At 56.6% G+C, this 21951-nt stretch overlaps 3 protein-coding genes across 6 annotated transcripts in view; 2 read left to right on the forward strand and 1 right to left on the reverse strand.

Annotated features, from left to right (window-relative positions):
* TACO1 (translational activator of cytochrome c oxidase I) overlaps positions 1 to 14256 on the forward strand; it is a 26419-nt gene extending 12163 nt beyond the window's left edge. The window contains exons 3-6 of the mRNA XM_085215256.1: positions 222 to 344; positions 6432 to 6556; positions 9420 to 9585; positions 13644 to 14256. Of these exons, the coding sequence (XP_085071382.1) occupies positions 222 to 344; positions 6432 to 6556; positions 9420 to 9585; positions 13644 to 13898 (669 nt within the window). The 3' untranslated portion in view covers positions 13899 to 14256. The remainder of the gene's footprint in view (positions 1 to 221; positions 345 to 6431; positions 6557 to 9419; positions 9586 to 13643) is intronic.
* Positions 14257 to 15347: 1091 nt separating this feature from the next.
* On the reverse strand, positions 15348 to 19925 carry LOC146541945 (uncharacterized). 2 transcript variants are annotated; one of them, XM_085215252.1, is made up of 3 exons: positions 19880 to 19925; positions 16783 to 18843; positions 15348 to 16742 (listed from the first exon to the last, which is right to left on the reverse strand). In XM_085215252.1, the coding sequence occupies exon 3, from the start codon at positions 16714 to 16716 to the stop codon at positions 15376 to 15378; it is 1341 nt and encodes a 446-aa protein (XP_085071378.1). In that variant the 5' UTR covers positions 16717 to 16742; positions 16783 to 18843; positions 19880 to 19925; the 3' UTR covers positions 15348 to 15375. The 2 variants fall into 2 exon arrangements, with proteins under 2 accessions (XP_085071378.1, XP_085071379.1); XM_085215253.1 differs by having other exon boundaries at positions 15584 to 18843.
* Positions 19926 to 21212: 1287 nt separating this feature from the next.
* The window catches only part of KAT8 (lysine acetyltransferase 8), a 31466-nt gene continuing 30727 nt past the window's right edge, over positions 21213 to 21951 (forward strand). For all 3 annotated transcript variants that reach the window (XR_014880800.1, XR_014880799.1, XM_085215250.1), the window contains exon 1: positions 21213 to 21461. Coding sequence is in view for 1 of the 3 variants with exons in the window: in XM_085215250.1 (XP_085071376.1) it covers positions 21251 to 21461 (211 nt within the window). In the remaining 2 variants the exon portion in view is untranslated. The remainder of the gene's footprint in view (positions 21462 to 21951) is intronic.

The raw sequence follows: 21951 nt of genomic DNA on the forward strand, positions 1-21951 counted from the left end.
CCACACCCCCCCACCCCCCCCACACACCCCCACCCCCCACCACCCCACCCCCCCAACCCCACTCCCACACCCACCCACCCCTGCCCCAACATCTCCCCCCACCCCCCCCCCACCCCCCCCACCCATCTTCCCAACCCCCCACCCCACCACCCTATCCACCACCCCCCCACCACACTCCACCCCCCACTTCCCCCCGCCCCACCCCCCCCCCCGCCCCACAGCCCCCTGTGCCCCACAGCTGGGGTCCGGACCCTGCGGTGAACGCGGCGCTGGCTCAGGCTGTGGCTCAATGCAGGGCCAACAACATCCCCAAAGCCTCCATCATGGCCGCCATCGGCGCTGCGGTGAGAGCCGCCCCCAGCCCCACAACTTATGGGGCTGCCCCATAGACATCCCTTATAGGGCCACCTATCAGCCCCGCAACTTGTGGGGCGGCCCCACAGATGTTTCCTATAGGAGATTATATGGGGTGATGGGGCTGATTCCTCCTATAGGGCCACGTGTGGATGTGTGAGCCCCACAACTTATGGGGCGGCCCCATAGATTCCCCCTATAGGGCCAGTGGGGCTGCGTGAGACCCACAACTTCTGGGGCGGCCCCATAGATTCCCCCTATAGGGCCACATGGGGCTGCGTGAGACCCACAACTTATGGGGCAGCCCCATAGATATCCCATATAGGGCCATGTGTCAGCCCCACAACTTATGGGGAAGCCCCACAGATTTCCCATATAGAGCCACGTGTCAGCCCCACAACTTATGGGGCTGCCCCATAGATTCCCCTTATAGGGCCAGTGGGCTGCGTGAGCCCCACAACTTATGGGGCAGCCCCATAGATTCCCCTATAGGGCCACATGGGGCTGCGTGAGGCCCACAACTTATGGGGCAGCCCCATAGACATCCCATATAGGGCCATGTGTCAGCCCCACAACTTGTGGGGTGGCCCCATGGATTCCCCTTATAGGGCCACGTGGGGCTGCGTGAGCCCCACAACTTATGGGGCAGCCCCATAGACATCCCATATAGGGCCACGTGTCAGCCCCACAACTTGTGGGGTGGCCCACAGATGTTTCCTATAGAAGATTATATGGGGTTATGGGGCTGATTTCTCTTATAGGGCCACATGGCACTACGTGAGCCCCACAACTTATGGGGCTGCCCCATAGATTCCCCCTATAGGGCCAGTGGGGCTGCGTGAGCCCCACAACTTCTGGGGCAGCCCCATAGATTCCCCCTATAGGGCCACATGGGGCTGCGTGAGCCCCACAACTTCTGGGGCAGCCCCATAGATTCCCCCTATAGGGCCACATGGGGCTGCGTGAGGCCCACAACTTATGGGGCAGCCCCATAGACATCCCATATAGGGCCATGTGTCAGCCCCACAACTTATGGGGTGGCCCCATGGATTCCCTTATAGGGCCACGTGGGGCTGCATGAACCCCACAACTTATGGGGCTGCCCCATAGACATCCCTTATAGGGCCACCTATCAGCCCCGCAACTTGTGGGGCGGCCCCACAGATGTTTCCTATAGGAGATTATATGGGGTTATGGGGCTGACTCCTCCTATAGGGCCACGTGTGGATGTGTGAGCCCCACAACTTATGGGGCTGCCCCATAGATTCCCCTTATAGGGCCACGTGGGGCTGCATGAACCCCACAACTTATGGGGCTGCCCCATAGATTCCCCCTATAGGGCCACGTGGGGCTGCGTGAGCCCCACAACTTCTGGGGCAGCCCCATAGATTCCCCCTATAGGGCCACATGGGGCTGCGTAAGCCCCACAACTTATGGGGCAGCCCCATAGACATCCCATATAGGGCCATGTGTCAGCCCCACAACTTCTGGGGCAGCCCCATAGATTCCCCCTATAGGGCCACATGGGGCTGCATAAGCCCCACAACTTATGGGGCAGCCCCATAGACATCCCATATAGGGCCACGTGTCAGCCCCACAACTTATGAGGAAGCCCCACAGATTTCCCATATAGGGCCACGTGTCAGCCCCACAACTTATGGGGCTGCCCCACAGATTTCCCTCATAGGGACACATGTGAGCCCCCCAACTTATGGGGCGGCCCCATAGATATTTCTTATAGGAGATTATATGGGGTTATGGGGCTGACTCCTCCTATAGGGCCACATGTGGATGTGTCAGCCCCACAACTTATGGGGCGGCCCCATAGATTCCCCCTATAAGTCCACGTGGGGCTGCGTGAGCCCCACAACTTATGGGGCAGCCCCATAGATTCCCCCTATAGGGCCACATGGGGCTGCGTGAGGCCCACAGCTTATGGGGCAGCCCCATAGACATCCCATATAGGGCCACGTGTCAGCCCCACAACTTATGGGGTGGCCCCATGGATTCCCCTTATAGGGCCACGTGGGGCTGCGTGAGCCCCACAACTTATGGGGCTGCCCCATAGACATCCCATATAGGGCCACCTATCAGCCCCACAACTTGTGGGGCGGCCCCACAGATGTTTCCTATAGGAGATTATATGGGGTGATGGGGCTGATTCCTCCTATAGGGCCACGTGTGGATGTGTGAGCCCCACAACTTATGGGGCGGCCCCATAGATTCCCCTTATAGGGCCACGTGGGGCTGCGTGAACCCACAACTTATGGGGCTGCCCCATAGACATCCCTTATAGGGCCACCTATCAGCCCCGCAACTTGTGGGGCGGCCCCACAGATGTTTCCTATAGGAGATTATATGGGGTGATGGGGCTGATTCCTCCTATAGGGCCACGTGTGGATGTGTGAGCCCCACAACTTATGGGGCTGCCCCATAGATATCCCACATAGGGCCATGTGTCAGCCCCACAACTTATGGGGAAGCCCCACAGATTTCCCATATAGAGCCACGTGTCAGCCCCACAACTTATGGGGCAGCCCCATAGACATCCCTTATAGGGCCACCTATCAGCCCCGCAACTTGTGGGGCGGCCCCACAGATGTTTCCTATAGGAGATTATATGGGGTGATGGGGCTGATTTCTTCTATAGGGCCACATGTGGATGTGTGAGCCCCACAACTTATGGGGCGGCCCCATAGATATCCCACATAGGGCCAGTGGGGCTGCGTGAGCCCCACAACTTCTGGGGCAGCCCCATAGATTCCCCCTATAGGGCCACATGGGGCTGCGTAAGCCCCACAACTTATGGGGCAGCCCCATAGATTCCCCCTATAGGGCCACATGGGGCTGCGTAAGCCCCACAACTTATGGGGCAGCCCCATAGACATCCCATATAGGGCCACGTGTCAGCCCCACAACTTCTGGGTTGGCCCCATGGATTCCCCCTATAGGGCCAGTGGGGCTGCGTGAGCCCCACAACTTCTGGGGCAGCCCCATAGATTCCCCCTATAGGGCCACATGGGGCTGCGTGAGGCCCACAACTTATGGGGCAGCCCCATAGACATCCCATATATGGCCATGTGTCAGCCCCACAACTTGTGGGGTGGCCCTATGGATTCCCCTTATAGGGCCACGTGGGGCTACGTGAGCCCCACAACTTATGGGGCAGCCCCATAGACATCCCTTATAGGGCCACCTATCAGCCCCGCAACTTGTGGGGCGGCCCCACAGATGTTTCCTATAGGAGATTATATGGGGTGATGGGGCTGATTCCTCCTATAGGGCCACATGTGGATGTGTGAGCCCCACAACTTATGGGGCTGCCCCATAGATTCCCCTTATAGGGCCACGTGGGGCTGCGTGAACCCCACAACTTATGGGGCTGCCCCATAGATTCCCCCTATAGGGCCACGTGGGGCTGCGTGAGCCCCACAACTTCTGGGGCAGCCCCATAGATTCCCCCTATAGGGCCACATGGGGCTGCGTAAGCCCCACAACTTATGGGGCAGCCCCATAGACATCCCATATAGGGCCACGTGTCAGCCCCACAACTTATGGGGCTACCCCACAGATTTCCCTCATAGGGACACATGTGAGCCCCACAACTTATGGGGCGGCCCCATAGATATTTCTTATAGGAGATTATATGGGGTTATGGGGCTGACTCCTCCTATAGGGCCACATGTGGATGTGTCAGCCCCACAACTTATGGGGCGGCCCCATAGATTCCCCCTATAAGTCCACGTGGGGCTGCGTGAGCCCCACAGCTTATGGGGCTGCCCCATAGCCCCATAGATCCCTATATAGGAGAAATCTATGGGGCAGCGTGAGCCCCACAACTTATAGGGCTGCCCCATAACCCCATGGATCCCAATATAGGGGAAATCTATGGGGCGGCATGAGCCCCCCAACTTACGAGGCTGCCCCATAACTCCATGGATCCCCATGTAGGGGAAATCTATGGGGCTGCGTGAGCCCCCCAACTTATAGGGCTGCCCCATAACCCCATGGATCCCCTATAGGGGAAATTTATGGGGCAACTTGAGCCCCCCAACTTACGGGGCTGCCCCATAACCCCATGGATCCCCATATAGGGGAAATCTATGGGGCAGCTTGAGCCCCCCAACTTACGGGGCTGCCCCATAACCCCATGGATCCCCATATAGGGGAAATCTATGGGGCAGCTTGAGCCCCCCAACTTACGGGGCTGCCCCATAACCCCATGGATCCCCAATAGGGGAAATCTATGGGGCGGTGTGAGCCCCACAACTCACGGGGCTGCCCCATAACCCCATGGATCCCCATATAGGGGAAATCTATGGGTGGCGGTGAGCCCCCAACTTACGGGGCTGCCCCATAACCCCATGGATCCCCATATAGGGGAAATTTATGGGGCAGTTTGAGCCCCCCAACTTATGGGGCTGCCCCATAACCCCATGGATCCCCTATAGGAGAAATCTTGGGGCGGTGTGAGCCCCACAACTTACGGGGCTGCCCCATAGATCCCCATATAGGGGAAATTTATGGGGCGATTTGAGCCCCCCAACTTACGGGGCTGCCCCATAACCCCATGGATCTCCTATAGGGGAAATCTATGGGGCAGTGTGAGCCCCTCAACTTATGGGGCTGCCCCATAACCCCATGGATCCCCATATAGGGGAAATCTGTGGGGCGGCGTGAGCCCCCCAACTTACGGGGCTGCCCCATAACCCCATGGATCTCCTATAGGGGAAATCTATGGGGCAGTGTGAGCCCCTCAACTTACGGGGCTGCCCCATAACCCCATGGATCCCCATATAGGGGAAATTTATGGGGCAGCTTGAGCCCCACAACTTATGGGGCTGCCCCATAACCCCATGGATCCCCTATAGGGGAAATCTATGGGGCAGTGTGAGCCCCACAACTTACGGGGCTGCCCCATGGATCCCCATATAGGGGAAATCTATGGGGCAGCGTGAGCCCCCCAACTTATGGGGCTGCCCCATAACCCCATGGATCCCCATATAGGGGAAATCTATGGGGCGGTGTGAGCCCCCCAACTCATGGGGCTGCCCCATAACCCCATGGATCCCCATATAGGGGAAATTTATGGGGCGGTGTGAGCCCCCCAACTTACGGGGCTGCCCCATAACCCCATGGATCCCCATATAGGGAAAATCTATGGGGCAGCGTGAGCCCCCCAACTTATGGGGCTGCCCCATAACCCCTTGGATCCCCATATAGGGGAAATCTATGGGGCTGCGTGAGCCCCCCAACTTATGGGGCTGCCCCATAACCCCATGGATCCCCATATAGGGGAAATCTATGGGGCAGCGTGAGCCCCCCAACTTATGGGGCTGCCCCATAACCCCATGGATCCCCATATAGGGGAAATCTATGGGGCGGTGTGAGCCCCCCAACTTATGGGGCTGCCCCATAACCCCATGGATCCCCATATAGGGAAAATTTATGGGGCGGTGTGAGCCCCCCAACTTACGGGGCTGCCCCATAACCCCATGGATCCCCATATAGGGAAAATCTATGGGGCAGCGTGAGCCCCCCAACTTATGGGGCTGCCCCATAACCCCTTGGATCCCATATAGGGGAAATCTATGGGGCTGCGTGAGCCCCCCAACTTACGGGGCTGCCCCATAACCCCATGGATCCCCATATAGGGGAAATCTATGGGGCAGCGTGAGCCCCCCAACTTATGGGGCTGCCCCATAACCCCATGGATCCCCATATAGGGGAAATCTATGGGGCGGTGTGAGCCCCCCAACTTATGGGGCTGCCCCATAACCCCATGGATCCCCATATAGGGGAAATCTATGGGGCAGTGTGAGCCCCCCAACTTATGGGGCTGCCCCATAACCCCATGGATCCCCATATAGGGGAAATCTATGGGGCAGTGTGAGCCCCCCAACTTATGGGGCTGCCCCATAACCCCATGGATCCCCATATAGGGGAAATCTATGGGGCGGTGTGAGCCCCCCAACTTACTGGGCTGCCCCATAACCCCATGGATCTCCTATAGGGGAAATCTATGGGGCAGTGTGAGCCCCCCAACTTATGGGGCTGCCCCCCATCTCTCCCTATAGGGCAGAGCCTTGGTGTCGGAGCGGCTGCTGGCAGTTCGGGGTCCAGGCGGTTCCTCCATCGTCATCGTCAGCGACGGGAGGAAGGCAGAGCATGGCAGCATAAAGGGGCTGCTGGCACGGGGCGGGTGGGAACTGACCCCATAGCGACCCATAGCGACCCTATAGGGACCCATAGCGACCCATAGCGACCCCATAGGGACCCATAGGGACCCATAGCGACCCCATAGGGACCCATAGCGACCCATAGGGACCCATAGGGACCCATAGAGACCCATAGAGACCCATAGAGACCCATAGGGACCCATATCAACCCATAGGGACTCCATAGCGACCCATAGGGACCCATAGCGACTCATAGGGACCCATAGGAACCCATAGAGACCCATAGGGACCCATAGAGACCCCATAGCGACCCATAGCGACCCATAGGGACCCATAGCGACCCATAGGGACCCATAGAGACCCATAGAGACCCATAGAGACCCCATAGCGACCCATAGGAACCCATAGGGACCCATAGGGACCCATAGAGACCCATAGGGACCCATAGAGACCCCATAGCGACCCATAGGAACCCATAGGGACCCATAGGGACCCATAGAGACCCATAGGGACCCATAGAGACCCCATAGCGACCCATAGAGACCCCATAGGGACCCATAGCAACCCATAGCGACCCATAGGGCCCCATAGAGACCCATAGGGACCCCATAGCAACCCATAGGGACCCATAGCAACCCTATAGGGACCCATAGAGCCCCATAGAGACCCATAAAGACCCATAGAGACCCCATAGAGACCCAGAGGGCCCCATAGAGACCCATAGAGACCCATAGAGACCCATAGAGACCCATAGTGACCCATAGCGACCCTATAGGGACCCATAGCAACCCATAGAGACCCATAGCAACCCATAGGGACCCATAGCGACCCATAGGGACCCATAGGGACCCATAGGGACCCCATAGAGACCCATAGAGCCCCATAGAGACCCATAGAGACCCATAGAGCCACATAGAGACCCCATAGAGCCCCATAGAGACCCATAGAGACCCATAGAGACCCATAGAGCCTCATAGAGACCCATAGGGACCCATAGAGACCCCATAGAGACCCATAGAGACCCATAGAGACCCATAGAGACCCATACAGACCCATAGAGACCCATAGAGCCCCATAGAGACCCCATAGGGCCCCCCATAGAGACCCCATAGGGACCCATAGAGACCCCATAGAGACCCATAGAGACCCATAGAGACCCATAGGGACCCATAGAGACCCATAGAGACCCATACAGACCCATAGAGACCCATAGAGACCCATAGAGACGCCATAGAGATCATAGAGACCCATAGAGCCCTATAGAGACCCATAGAGGCCCATAGGCCCCATAGAGACCCATAGAGCCCCATAGGGACCCATAGAGACCCCATAGAGCCCCATAGAGCCACACAGAGACCCCATAGAGCCTCATAGAGACCCATAGGAACCCATAGAGCCCCATAGAGACCCATAGAGACCCCATAGAGCCCCATAGAGCCACATAGAGACCCATAGAGACCCATAGAGACCCATAGAGACCCCATAGAGACCCCATAGAGACCCCATAGAGACCCATAGGGACCCATAGAGCCCCATAGAGCCCCCATAGAGCCACATAGAGACCCATAGAGACCCCATAGAGACCCATAGACACCCATAGAGACGCCATAGAGATCATAGAGACCCATAGGGACCCATAGAGACCCATAGAGCCCCATAGAGACCCCATAGAGCCCCATAGAGCCCCATAGAGACCCATAGAGACCCATAGAGCCCCATAGAGACCCATAGGGACCCATAGAGACCCCATAGAGCCCCATAGAGACCCATAGAGACCCATAGAGACCCATAGAGACCCATAGAGACCCCATAGAGCCCCATAGAGACCATAGAGCCCCACAGAGACCCCATAGAGACCCATAGAGACCATAGAGACCCATAGGGACCCATAGAGACCCATAGAGACCCCATAGCGACCCATAGAGACCCATAGAGACCCATAGAGACCCCATAGGACCCCACAGAGACCCCATAGAGACCCCATAGAGACCCATAGAGACCCATAGAGACCCCATAGAGCCCCATAGAGACCATAGAGCCCCACAGAGACCCCATAGAGACCCATAGAGACCATAGAGACCCATAGGGACCCATAGAGACCCATAGAGACCCCATAGCGACCCATAGAGACCCATAGAGACCCATAGAGACCCCATAGGACCCCACAGAGACCCCATAGAGACCCCATAGAGATCCCATAGAGACCCATAGAGGGCCATAGGGATCCGTAGCAACCCATAGGAACCCATAGAGACTCATAAGGCCCTATAGAGACCCCATAGAGCCCCATAGCGACCCATAGAGACCCATAGAAACCCCATAGAGACCCATAGGAACCCATAGAGACCTCATAGAGCCTCATAGAGACCCCATAGAGACCCATAGAGACCCATAGAGCCTCATAGAGACCCATAGAGACCTCATAGAGCCCCATAGAGACCCCATAGAGACCCATAGAGACCATAGAGACCCATAGGGACCCATAGAGACCCATAGAGACCCATAGAGACCCATAGAGACCCATAGGGACCCATAGAGCCCCACAGAGACCCCATAGAGACCCATAGGGACCCATAGGGACCCATAGAGCCCCATGACCCCATAGAGACCCATAGGACCCATAGGGACCATAGGGACCCATAGAGCCCCATAGAGCCCATAGACACATAGAGACCCCATAGAGCCCCATAGAGACCCATAGAGCCCATAGAGCCCCATAGAGCCACATAGAGACCCCATAGAGACCCATAGAGACCCATAGAGCCCCATAGAGCCCCATAGAGACCCCATAGAGCCCCATAGAGACCCATAGGGACCCATAGAGCCCCATAGAGCCCCCCCTCCTCCCCCCTCCCCCCCCCCTAATTCCCGTGCCCCCCATTTTAGGGCCGCGGTGTCGGAGGTTCCTGGCGGTTCCTTTAAGGAGCGGGGTTGGATCCGCGCCGCCGCCGGCCCCATAGATTTGGAAGCCGCCCTAAAAGTCGCCATCGCAGCCGGGGCCGAAGACGTCAGCCTGGATCCGCAGCGAAAGGACGGGGATGGGGGGCTGGAGGTCTGACCCTATAAGAACCACCCCCCGATCCCATAAGTGACCCTGTAGAAACCTACTGCCCCGCAAAGCCCCTGTAGGGCCCCATAAGGAACCCCATAGAAACCCCATTACCCCTTAAGTCCCCTATAGGACCCCCCTGATCCCTTAAGTCTCCTATAGAACCCCCCCGATCCCATAAGTGACCCTACAGGACCCCACTGATCCCATAAGGAACCCTATAGAAACCCCATTGCCCTTTAAGTCCCCTATAGGACCCCCCTGATCCCTTAAGTCTCCTATAGAACCCCACTGATCCCATAAATGACCCTATAGAAGCCCATTGCCTCATAAGTGCCCCTATAGTACCCCACTGATCCCATAAGTGACCCTATAGAAGCCCCATAAGTCCCCTAAGTTCCCTACAGGACCCCCTGATCCCATAAGTGACCCTACAGAGGCCCATTGCCCCGTAAGTGCCCCTATAGGACCCCACTGATCCCATAAGTGACCCTATAAGAACCCCCCCGATCCCGTAAGTGACCCTACAGGACCCCACTGATCCCATAAAGAACCCTATAGAAACCCCATTGCCCCTTAAGTCCCCTATAGGACCCCCCTGATCACTTAAGTCTCCTATAGAACCCCACTGATCCCATAAGTGACCCTACAGAAGCCCATTACCCCTAAGTGCCCCCTATAGGACCCCACTGATCCCATAAGTGCTCCTATAGGACCCCACTGATCCCATAAGTCTCCTATAGGACCCCCCGGATCCCATAAGGAACCCCATAGGAACCCCACTGCCTCCTAAGTCCCCTATAGGACCCCCCTGATCCCTTAAGTCTCCTATAGAACCCCCCCGATCCCATAAGTGACCCTACAGAGGCCCATTGCCCCGTAAGTGCCCCTATAGGACCCCACTGATCCCATAAGTGACCCTATAAGAACCCCCCCGATCCCGTAAGTGACCCTATAGGACCCCCCCGATCCCGTAAGTGACCCTATAGGACCCCACTGATCCCATAAGGAACCCTATAGAAACCCCATTACCTCCTAAGTCCCCTACAGGACCCCACTGATCCCGTAAGTCCTCTATAGGTCCCCCCAGATCCCATAAGGAACCCTATAGAAACCCCGTAAGTCCCCTAAGTTCCCTACAGGACCGCCCTGATCCCATAAGTGACCCTACAGAAGCCCATTACCCCCTAAGTGTCCCTATAGGACCCCACTGACCCCATAAGTGCTCCTATAGGACCCCACTGATCCCATAAGTCTCCTATAGGACCCCACTGATCCCATAAGGAACCCCATAGGAACCCCACTGCCTCCAAAGTCCCCTATAGGACCCCCCTGATCCCTTAAGTCTCCTATAGAACCCCACTGATCCCATAAGTGACCCTATAGAAGCCCATTGCCTCATAAGTGCCCTATAGGACCCCACTGATCCCATAAGTGACCCTATAAGAACCCCCCGATCCCATAAGTGACCCTACAGGACCCCACTGATCCCATAAGGAACCGTATAGAAACCCCATTGCCCTTTAAGTCCCCTATAGGACCCCCCTGATCCCTTAAGTCTCCTATAGAACCCCACTGATCCCATAAATGACCCTATAGAAGCCCATTGCCTCATAAGTGCCCTATAGGATCCCACTGATCCCATAAGGAACCCTATAGAAACCCCATAAGTCCCCTAAGTTCCCTACAGGACCCCCTGATCCCATAAGTGACCCTACAGAAGCCCATTACCCCCTAAGTGTCCCTATAGGACCCCACTGATCCCATAAGTGACCCTATAAGAACCCCCCCGATCCCGTAAGTGACCCTACAGGACCCCCCTGATCCCTTAAGTCTCCTATAGAACCCCACTGATCCCATAAATGACCCTATAGAAGCCCATTGCCTCATAAGTGCCCTATAGGACCCCACTGATCCCATAAGTGACCCTACAGAAGCCCATTACCCCCTAAGTGTCCCTATAGGACCCCACTGACCCCATAAGTGACGCTATAGAAGCCCATTACCCCATAAGTGCCCTTATAAGAACCCCCCCGATCCCATAAGTGACCCTACAGGACCCCACTGATCCCATAAGGAACCCTATAGAAACCCCATTACCCCTTAAGTCCCCTATAGGACCCCCCTGATCCCTTAAGTCTCCTATAGAACCCCACTGATCCCATAAGTGACCCTATAGAAGCTCATTGCCTCATAAGTGCCCCTATAGGACCCCACTGATCCCATAAGTGACCCTATAGAAGCCCATTGCCTCATAAGTGCCCTATAGGATCCCACTGATCCCATAAGTGACCCTATAGAAGCCCATTACCCCATAAGTGCCCTTATAAGAACCCCCCCGATCCCATAAGTGACCCTACAGGACCCCACTGATCCCATAAAGAACCCTATAGGAACCCCATTGCCCCCTAAGTCCCCTATAAGACCCCACTGATCCCATAAGTGACCCTATAGAACCCCAATGCCCCATAAGTCCCCTATAGGACCCCACTGATCCCATAAGTGACCCTATAAAACCCCATTGCCCCATAAGTCCCCTAATATTACCCCATAATTCCTCCTCTGACCCCCACATCTGCCCCATAAGTGCCCCTATAACCCCCATCAGTGCCGCTATGGGACCCCCCCCCCCATAAGTGCCCCTATAAGCCTCATAATTGCCCCTATAAGCCCCATAAGTGTCCTTTAAGCCCCATAAGTGCCCCTATAGGACCCCCCCGTCCCATAATCCCCCCTCTGACCCCCACATCTCCCCCATAAGCGCCCCTATGTGCCCCATACCCACCCCATACTGCCCCTGTAGGACCCCCCCGCCCCATAAGTGCCCCCATAAGCCCCATAAGTGCCCCTATAGGACCCCCCCGTCCCATAATCCCCCCTCTGACCCCCAAATCTCCCCCATAACTGCCCCTATGCGCCCCATACCCACCCCATACTGCCCCTATAGGACCTCCCCGCCCCATAAGTGCCCCTATAGGACCCCCCCACCCCATAATCCCCCCTCTGACCCCCACATCTCCCCTGTAAGCGCCCCTATGAGCCCCATACCCACCCCATACTGCCCCTATAGGACCCCAATAAGCCCCATAAGTGCCCCTATAGGACCCCCCCACCCCATAATCCCCCCTCTGACCCCCAAATCTCCCCCATAACTGCCCCTATGAGGCCCATACCCACCCCATACTGCCCCTATAGAACCCCCTCGCCCCATAAGTGCCCCTATAGGCCCCCCCCACCCCATAATTCCCCCTCTGACCCCCACATCTCCCCCATAAGTGCCCCTATGTGCCCCATACCCACCCCATACTGCCCCTATAGAACCCCCTCCGCCCCATAAATGCCCCCCCCGCCCCATAAGTGTCCCTATAGGCCCCCCCCACCCCATAATCCCCCCTCTGACCCCCACATCTCCCCCATAAGCGCCCCTATGAGCCCCATACCCACCCCATACTGCCCCTGTAGGACCTCCCCCGCCCCATAAGTGCCCCTATAGGACCCCCCCACCCCATAATTCCCCCTCTGACCCCTACATCTCCCCCGTAAGCGCCCCTATGTGCCCCATACCCACCCCATACTGCCCCTATAGAACCTCCCTCGCCCCATAAGTGCCCCTATAGGACCCCCCCACCCCATAATCCCCCCTCTGACCCCCACATCTCCCCCATAAGTGCCCTTTTGAGCCCCATACCTACGCCATACTGCCCTTGTAGGACCCCCCCCGCCCCATAAGTGCCCCCATAAGCCCCATAAGTGCCCCTATAGGACCCCCCCACCCCATAATCCCCCTTCTGACCCCCACATCTCCCCCATAACTGCTCCTATGTGCCCCATACCCACCCCATACTGCCCCTATAGAACCCCCCTCGCCCCATAAGTGCCCCTATAGGACCCCCCCATAAGCCCCATAATCCCCCCTCTGACCCCCACATCTCCCCCATAACTGCTCCTATGAGCCCCATATCCATGCCATACTGCCCCTATAGGACCCCCCCCCCCCATAAGTGCCCCTATAGGCCCCCCCCCCCCCATAATTCCCCCTTGCCCCCCTGTCCCCCCCGCAGTTCCTCTGCCAGCCGTCGGATCTGAGCTCCGTCGGGCAGCGGCTGCAGCAGGAGGGGCTCCGCCTTTTGTCTTCCGGCGTCCGTTTGGTCCCCCACCGCCAGGTGGAGCTGCAGGCAGAACAAAGGGAAAGGGCAGAGCGGCTCATCCGGGAACTGAGCCGCTGTCCCGGGGTCATCGAGGTCATCCACAACATCCGGGAACCTGAAGGGGGAGAGGAGGGGGGGGAAACGGAAGGGGGGGTAAGGGATACGTGAGCGGGGGGAGGGGCTGGGGACCGGAAAGGGGGGGGTGGGAACCGGAAGTAGGGATTCCGAACAAGAAGTGGTTGGTCTCCGCCCCCTAAGTGGGTGGCTGGGAACCGGAAGTGGGGGTCTCAGACCCCCTAAGTGGGGAGCTGGGAACCGGAAGTGGGGGCTGGGAACCGGAAGTGGGGGCCTCAGACCCCTACGTGGGGAGCTGGGAACCGGAAGTGGGGGGGGGCTGCCCCGTGTGAATCTTGCCCCATAAGTGGGGGTCTCCGCCCCATAAGTGGGCATCACAGACCCATAAGTGTGGGTCTCAGACCCATAAGTGGGGGTCTCTGCTCCATTAAAGTGGATTTCAGTGGCCTAAGCGTGGATTGACTCCATAAGTGTGGGGCTGGGACCCATAAGTGGGGGTTTCTGCCCCATAAGTGGGGGGCTGGGAACCACAAGGGGGGAGTTTCTGCCCCATAAGTGGGGGTCAGGGACCCATAAATGGGGGTCTGGGACTGAGTGGGGGGGGGGGGCACTGCCCCATAAATGCGAATCCTGCCCCATAAGTGGGGGGCTGGGAACCAGAAGGTGAGATCTCTGCCCCATAAGTGGGGTCAGATGTGGGGTTTTATGGCCACCATTGGGTTTGGTAGCCTGGCGGCCATGTTTGGTAGCCACCCTTGGGGTTTGGTAGCCACCATTGGGTTTGGTAGCCCGGCGGCCATCTTTGGTAGCCACCCTTGGGTTTGGTAGCCCAGCGGCCATATTTGGTAGCCACCCTTGGGTTTGGTAGCCCGGCGGCCATGTTTGGTAGCCACCATTGGGGTTTGGTAGCCACCCTTGGGTTTTGGTAGCCACCATTGGGTTTGGTAGCCTGGCGGCCATATTTGGTAGCCACCCTTGGGTTTGGTAGCCCGGCAGCCATGTTTGGTAGCCACCATTGGGGTTTGGTAGCCACCATTGGGCTTGGTAGGCTGGCGGCCATGTTTGGTAGCCACCATTGGGGTTTGGTAGCCACCATTGGGTTTTGGTAGCCACCATTGGGTTTGGTAGCCACCATTGGGTTTGGTAGCCTGGCGGCCATCTTTGGTAGCCACCCTTGGGTTTGGTAGCCCGGCAGCCATGTTTGGTAGCCACCATTGGGGTTTGGTAGCCACCATTGGGTTTGGTAGCCTGGCGGCCATCTTTGGTAGCCACTCTTGGGTTTGGTAGCCCGGCGGCCATGTTTGGTAGCCACCATTGGGGTTTGGTAGCCACCATTGGGTTTTGGTAGCCTGGCGGCCATATTTGGTAGCCACTCTTGGGTTTGGTAGCCCGGCGGCCATGTTTGGTAGCCACCATTGGGGTTTGGTAGCCACCCTTGGGTTTTGGTAGCCACCATTGGGTTTGGTAGCCCGGTGGCCATCTTTGGTAGCCACCCTTGGGTTTGGTAGCCCGGCGGCCATGTTTGGTAGCCCATCAGCCATGTTTGGTAGCCACCCTTGCTTTATTGCAGTCAGGGGCTGTGCAGGAAAATGTCCCCATAGGGGAACAGCGCAGCGTCGTCGTCGTCGTCCTCGTCGTCGTCCTCGTTATCCTCATTATCCTCCTCCTCGTTAGCGCCGCTAACGAGCGCCTCGTTAATGGCCGCGGGGTCGGCGGGGGTCATCGACCTCGGGTTTGCGGGGTTAATGAGGGCTTCGCTAACGGGGCGCGTCGGTCTTAATTGGATGTGGGAGTTCGTTAGCGGCTCGGCCCCGGGGTTAATTACTGCGGGGTTAACGAGCGGCTCGTCGCTGGGGCGGGGGGGCCGGGAGGTGATGAGGGGTTCGTTAATGGGGCGGTTAATTGATTCCTCCCGGGCGTTAATTGGCCTCAACCCGTCGCGCTGAGCTCCAGCGTGGCGGCTGCCATCTTGAAAATGGCCGCCAGCGTGGAGGCCGCCATCTTGAAAATGGCCACCATCTTGGTGTCGGCCGTCTTGGAGTCGGCCATCTTGCCAGCCGCCGTGATGGCCGCCATCTTGCCAGCCGCCATCTTCACGTCGGCCATCTTGGAGTCGGCCATGTTGCTGTCGGCCGTCTTGCCAGCCGCCATCTTGGATTTGGCCATATTGGTAGCCACCGTCTTGCTGTTGGCCATCTTGCCGTCGGCCATCTTGGATTCGGCCATCTTGCCGCCCGCCATCTTGCCAGCCACCATCTTCGTGACGGCCATCTTGAATTTGACCATCTTGCCACCCGCCGTCTTGCAGTCGGCCATCTTGGAGTTGACCATCTTGGTACCGGCCATCCTGCCACCTGCCATCTTGGATTCGGCCATCTTGTTGTCTGCCATCTTGCCACCCGCCATCTTGCAGTCGGCCATCTTGCCGCCGTCCATCTTGCCACCCGCCATCCTGCAGTCGGCCATCCTGCCAACTACCATCTTGCAGTCGGCCATCTTGGTGTCGGCCATCTTGCCACCCGCCATCTCGCAATCGGCCATCTTGTTGCCGTCCGTCTTGCCACCCGCCCTCTTGGCTCCGTCCATCTTGCCACCCGCCATCTCGCTGCCGTCCATCTTGGCTCCTTCCATCTTGCCAGCCTCCCTCCTGCCCCCCACCCACCTCGGCTCCGCCGTCGCCCTTCCTACCCCCCTCGCTCCTCCTCCTGGCCCTCCTGGTGGGGTTCTGCAGGGGCTGCATTGCGGCCGCCCGATGTCGGAGCAGCCTGGTGAGGAGGAACCGGCGCTCGGTTCTGGCTCGCAGCCATTTGCTCTCGACGCGCGCCAGCTCATCGCACAGCGCTCCGTTCTGCAGCACCAGCAGCCGAGCCCAGCGCCGCAGGCGGCGGAACCGGGCCTGGGGGTGGGGCATGGAGCGATAATTAGTTAATTAACCGCCTCCTTCGGTAATTAACCGCCTCCTTCGGTAATTAACCGCCTCCTTCGGTAATTAACCGCCTGCTTCGGTAATTGACCGCCTTCTTTGTAGGATCTGCTAAGGAATTGACCAGCTCCTTTGTTAATTAACCACCTCCTTCGGTAATTAACCGCCTCCTTCGGTAATTAATCACCTCCTTCGGTAATTAACCACCTCCTTCGGTAATTAACCGCCTCCTTCGGTAATTAACCGCCTGCTTCGGTAATTAACCAGCTCCTTCGGTAATTAACCGCCTCCTTCGGTAATTAACCGCCTGCTTCGGTAATTGACCGCCTTCTTTGTAGGATCTGCTAAGGAATTGACCAGCTCCTTCGGTAATTAACCGCCTCCTTCGGTAATTAACTGCCTCCTTTGGTAATCAACCGCCTCCTTCGGTAATTAACCACCTCCTTCGGTAATTAACCGCCTCCTTCGGTAATTAACCGCCTGCTTCGGTAATTGACCACCTTCTTTGTAGGATCTGCTAAGGAATTGACCAGCTCCTTTGTTAATTAACCACCTCCTTCGGTAATTAACCGCCTCCTTCGGTAATTAACCGCCTCCTTCGGTAATTAACCTCCTGCTTCGGTAATTAACTGCCTCCTTCGGTAATTAACCGCCTGCTTCGGTAATTGACCGCCTTCTTTGTAGGATCTGCTAAGGAATTGACCAGCTCCTTTGTTAATTAACCGCCTCCTTCGGTAATTAACCGCCTCCTTCGGTAATTAACCGCCTCCTTCGGTAATTAACCGCCTGCTTCAGTAATTGACCGCCTTCTTTGTAGGATCTGCTAAGGAATTGACCAGCTCCTTTGTTAATTAACCGCCTCCTTCGGTAATTAACCGCCTCCTTTTGGTAATTAACCGCCTCCTTCGGTAATTAACCGCCTCCTTTGTTAATTAACCGCCTCCTTCGGTAATTAACCGCCTGCTTCGGTAATTAACCAGCTCCTTCGGTAATTAACCGCCTCCTTCGGTAATTAACCGCCTGCTTCGGTAATTGACCGCCTTCTTTGTAGGATCTGCTAAGGAATTGACCAGCTCCTTCGGTAATTAACCGCCTCCTTCGGTAATTAACTGCCTCCTTTGGTAATCAACCGCCTCCTTCGGTAATTAACCACCTCCTTCGGTAATTAACCGCCTCCTTCGGTAATTAACCGCCTCCTTCGGTAATTAACCGCCTGCTTCGGTAATTAACTGCCTCCTTCGGTAATTAATCGCCTCCTTCGGTAATTAACCGCCTGCTTCGGTAATTAACTGCCTCCTTCGGTAATTAACCAGCTCTTTCAGTAATTAACCGCCTCCTTCGGTAATTAACCAGCTCTTTCGGTAATTAACTGTCTCCTTCGGTAATTAGTTGCCTCCTTTGTTAGGTGGATCTGCTAAGGAATTGACTAGTTCCCGTGTTAATTAACCAGCTCCTTCGGTAATTGACCGCCTGCTTTGGTAATTAACCGCCTGCTTTGGTAATTAACCAGCTCCTTTGGTAATTAACCAGCTCTTTCGGTAATTAATCGCCTCCTTTGTTAGGTGGATCTGCTAAGGAACTGACCAGCTCCCTTGTTAATTAATCGCCTCCTTTGGTAATTAACCGCCTCCTTCGGTAATTAACCAGCTCCTTCGGTAATTATTAACCAGCTCCTTCAGTAACTAATCAGCTCCTTTGATAATTAACAAGTTCCTTCGGTAATTAACCACCTCTTTTGTTAGGTGAATCCACTCAGTAATTAACCAGCTCCTTCAGTAATTAACCAGCTCCTCTGTTAATTAACCAGCTCCTTTGGCAATTAACCACCTCCTTCGTTAGTTAATGAGTTCCTTCGTTAGTTAATGAGCTCCTTTGTTAGTTAATGAACTCCTTCGTTAGGTGTATCCACTCAGTAATTAACCACTTCCTTCGGTAATTAACCAGCTCCTTCTTTAGGTGCATCCACTCAGTAATTAATCAGTTCCTTCATTAGGGCGCATCTACCCACTAATTAACCGGCTCTTCCATTAGTTAACGACCTGTTTCGTTAATGAGCTCCCTCGTTAGGGTCTTAACGAGGACGGGCGGCGGGGATCGGGGGGCAGCGGAGCCACCCTGAAAGGAGAGAACAGCAGTAATTTGTTAATTGGTCCGTTAATTGGCTAATTGGTCGGTTAGTTAGTTGGTTAATTCCTTAGCTAGTTGATTAGGTAATTGGCTAATTAATTAGCGTTGCAATTAATTCACACCGTGCAACCACTGCAATGCTGTGCAGTGAATGCAACGCTGTGCAATTAGCGCTGCACATGTTAATTAGCGCCGTGCATATTCATTAGCACCACACGTTGTAATTAACACGCTGCAATGAATGCAATGCATTGCAATGAGCACCGTACATGTTAATTAGCACCGTGCATGTTAATTAGCAACACACATTGCAATTAACACCGTGCAACGAATGCAGTGCAATGCAACGCATATTAATGAGCACCTAATGCATGCTAATTAGCACCACACACTGCAATTAACACCACGCCATGACTGCAATGGGTGCAACGCTGTGCAATTAGCACCTTGCATATTAATTAAAACCGTGCATGTTAATTAGCAACGCGCAGTGAAAGCAGCGCTGTCCAATTAGCACCGTGCATATTAATTAGCACCGTGCATATTAATTAGCATCGTGCAACGCACGCAGGGCACTGCAATGAGTCTCACGCAGTGCAATGAACACCGTGCCCTGCAATTAACGCCGTGCATATTAATTAGCGCCCTGCATGTTAACTACCACCATGCAACGAGTGCCGTGCAGTGCATATTAATGAGCACCGTGCGTGCTAATTAGCCCCACACAATGCAATTAACACCATGCAATGACTGCAAAGGGTGCAACGCTGTGCAATTAGCACCGTGCATATTAATTAACGCCGTGCATATTAATTAGCGCCCTGCATATTAATTAGCGTCCCGCACGTCGATTAGCGCATGCAATGCGTTAATCAGCCCCGCGCCGTTAATGAGCCGGGCGGCGCTCCCGCACTCCTTAATTAATTGTCGCTCCCCCGTTCCGAGCTAATTAGCGCTCCGCAATTAACCGCCCCTATCGGCCCTTCGTGCCGCCCCGCTCTTCTCCCCCCCCCCGCTCACTCACCCGCCAGCAGCCGGAACCGGAAGCGAGTGAGCGGGGCTTCCGCCGGAAAGCGGAAGTGCCGCCGCAGTGGAGCGGCGCAGAGGTGGGGGTGGGGCTTAAAGTGGAGACTCCGAGAGCGAGGCGTTTGGGGGGAGGGGGGCGTGACGTCGTCGGGCGGTGGTGACGTCATCGGGGTATACTGGTCCCTACTGGTCCCTACTGGTGCCATACTGTTCGCTGTTGGTTCATACCGGTGCTCTACTGGTCCATACTGGTTCATACTGGCCCCTACTGGTGCTATACTGGTGCCATACTGGTTCATACTGGTCCGTACTGGTCCCTACTGGTGCCATACTGGTCCCTATTGGTGCCATACTGGTGCCTACTGGTCTCTATCAGTGCCTGCTGTTCCCTATTGGTGCTCTACTGGTGCCATACTGGTCCCTACTGGTGCCATACTGGTTCCTACAGATCCCTACTGCTCCCTACTGGTGCCATACTGGTGCCATATTGTTCCCTACTTGTGCCATACTGGTGCCTACTGGTCCCTACTGGTGCCATACTGGTCCCTACTGGTACCTACTGGTCTCAATTGGTGCCATACTGGTGCCATACTGGTCCCTACTGATGCCATACTGGTCCATACTGCTCCCTACTGGTGCTATATTCATCCCTACTGGTGCCATACTGGTGCCATACTGGGGCCATACTGGTCCCTACTGGTTCATACTGGTCCCTACTGGTCCAAACTGGTCCCTACCGGTACCTACTGGTCTCTATCGGTGCCATACTGGTGCCATACTGGTCCCTACTGGTGCCATACTGGTCCATACCGGTCCCTACTGCTCCCTACTGGTGCCATACTGGTGCCATACTGGTCCCTACTGGTCCCTACTGGTGCCATACTGGTTCCTACAGATCCCTACTGCTCCCTACTGGTGCCTTACTGGTGCCATACTGGTCCCTACTGGTGCCATACTGGTCCCTACTGATCCCTACTGGTGCCATACTGCTCCCTGCTGGTGCCGTACTGGTCCATACTGGGCCCTCCCCGAAGCGCTCAGTCAGAAGGCGGCGTCACTCCGTCTCCTAGCAACGCATCACGTGACTACACACAACTTCCGGTCCAGCCTCATTACTTCCTGGCGTCGCTCCGTCTCCTAGCAGCGCGTCACGTGACTACACACGACTTCCGGTCCAGCCTCATTACCTCCTGGAGTCGCTCCGTCTCCTAGCAACGCGTCACGTGACTACACACGACTTCCGGTTCAACCACCACTCCCTTCCTTCCCTCACTCCGTCTTTTAACTCCACTTCCGCTTCTGAAACGCGCCACTTCCGGCGCGACGCATTTGCCCCCCCCCCCCCTCCCCTCCCCCAGCCCCCCCCATCATGGCGGACCCTCCGGCTCTCTCCGTTCCTCCGGGAACGGCGGAAAACGGCGCGGCGGGGCGGATCCCAACCCCACCCCGGGGAGAAGCGGGGCCCGGGCCCCCCCCGCCTCCACCTCCTCCTCCGCCGCCTCCTCCCCCGCCTCGGGAAGCGGAAGTGGCGGTGGAGATCGGGGAAACCTATTTGTGCCGGAGGGCGGACGGCAGCTGGCGTGAGTGCGGCCTGCGGGGAGCAGCGGGGGCCTATGGGGCCTAATGGGGGGCTGTGGAGGCCTATGGAGGCCTGGTGGGGCATAATGGGGGCCTATGGGGTCTAGTGGGGCCCTATGGGGTCTGTGGGGCCCTATGGGGTCTGTGGGGCTCTATGGGGCATAATGGGGGCCCTATGGGGTCTGTGGGGCCCTATGGGGTCTGTGGGGCTCTATGGGGCATAATGGGGCTCTATGGGGCATAATGGGGGCCCTATGGGGTCTGTGGGGCTCTATGGGGCATAATGGGGGCCCTATGGGGTCTGTGGGGCTCTATGGGGCATAATGGGAGCCCTGTGGGGTCTGTGGGGCCCTATGGGGTCTGTGGGGGCCCTATGGGGTCTGTGGGGCTCTATGGGGCATAATGGGGGCCCTAGGGTCTGTGGGGCCTATGGGGCATTCTGGGGGTCCTATGGGGTCTATGGGGCTCTATGGGCATAATGGGGGCCCTATG

Source organism: Meleagris gallopavo, unplaced genomic scaffold (assembly GCF_905368555.1).
Source record: "Meleagris gallopavo unplaced genomic scaffold, MGAL_WU_HG_1.1 scaffold_12, whole genome shotgun sequence".
In the NCBI taxonomy this organism is placed as follows: Eukaryota; Metazoa; Chordata; class Aves; order Galliformes; family Phasianidae; genus Meleagris; species Meleagris gallopavo.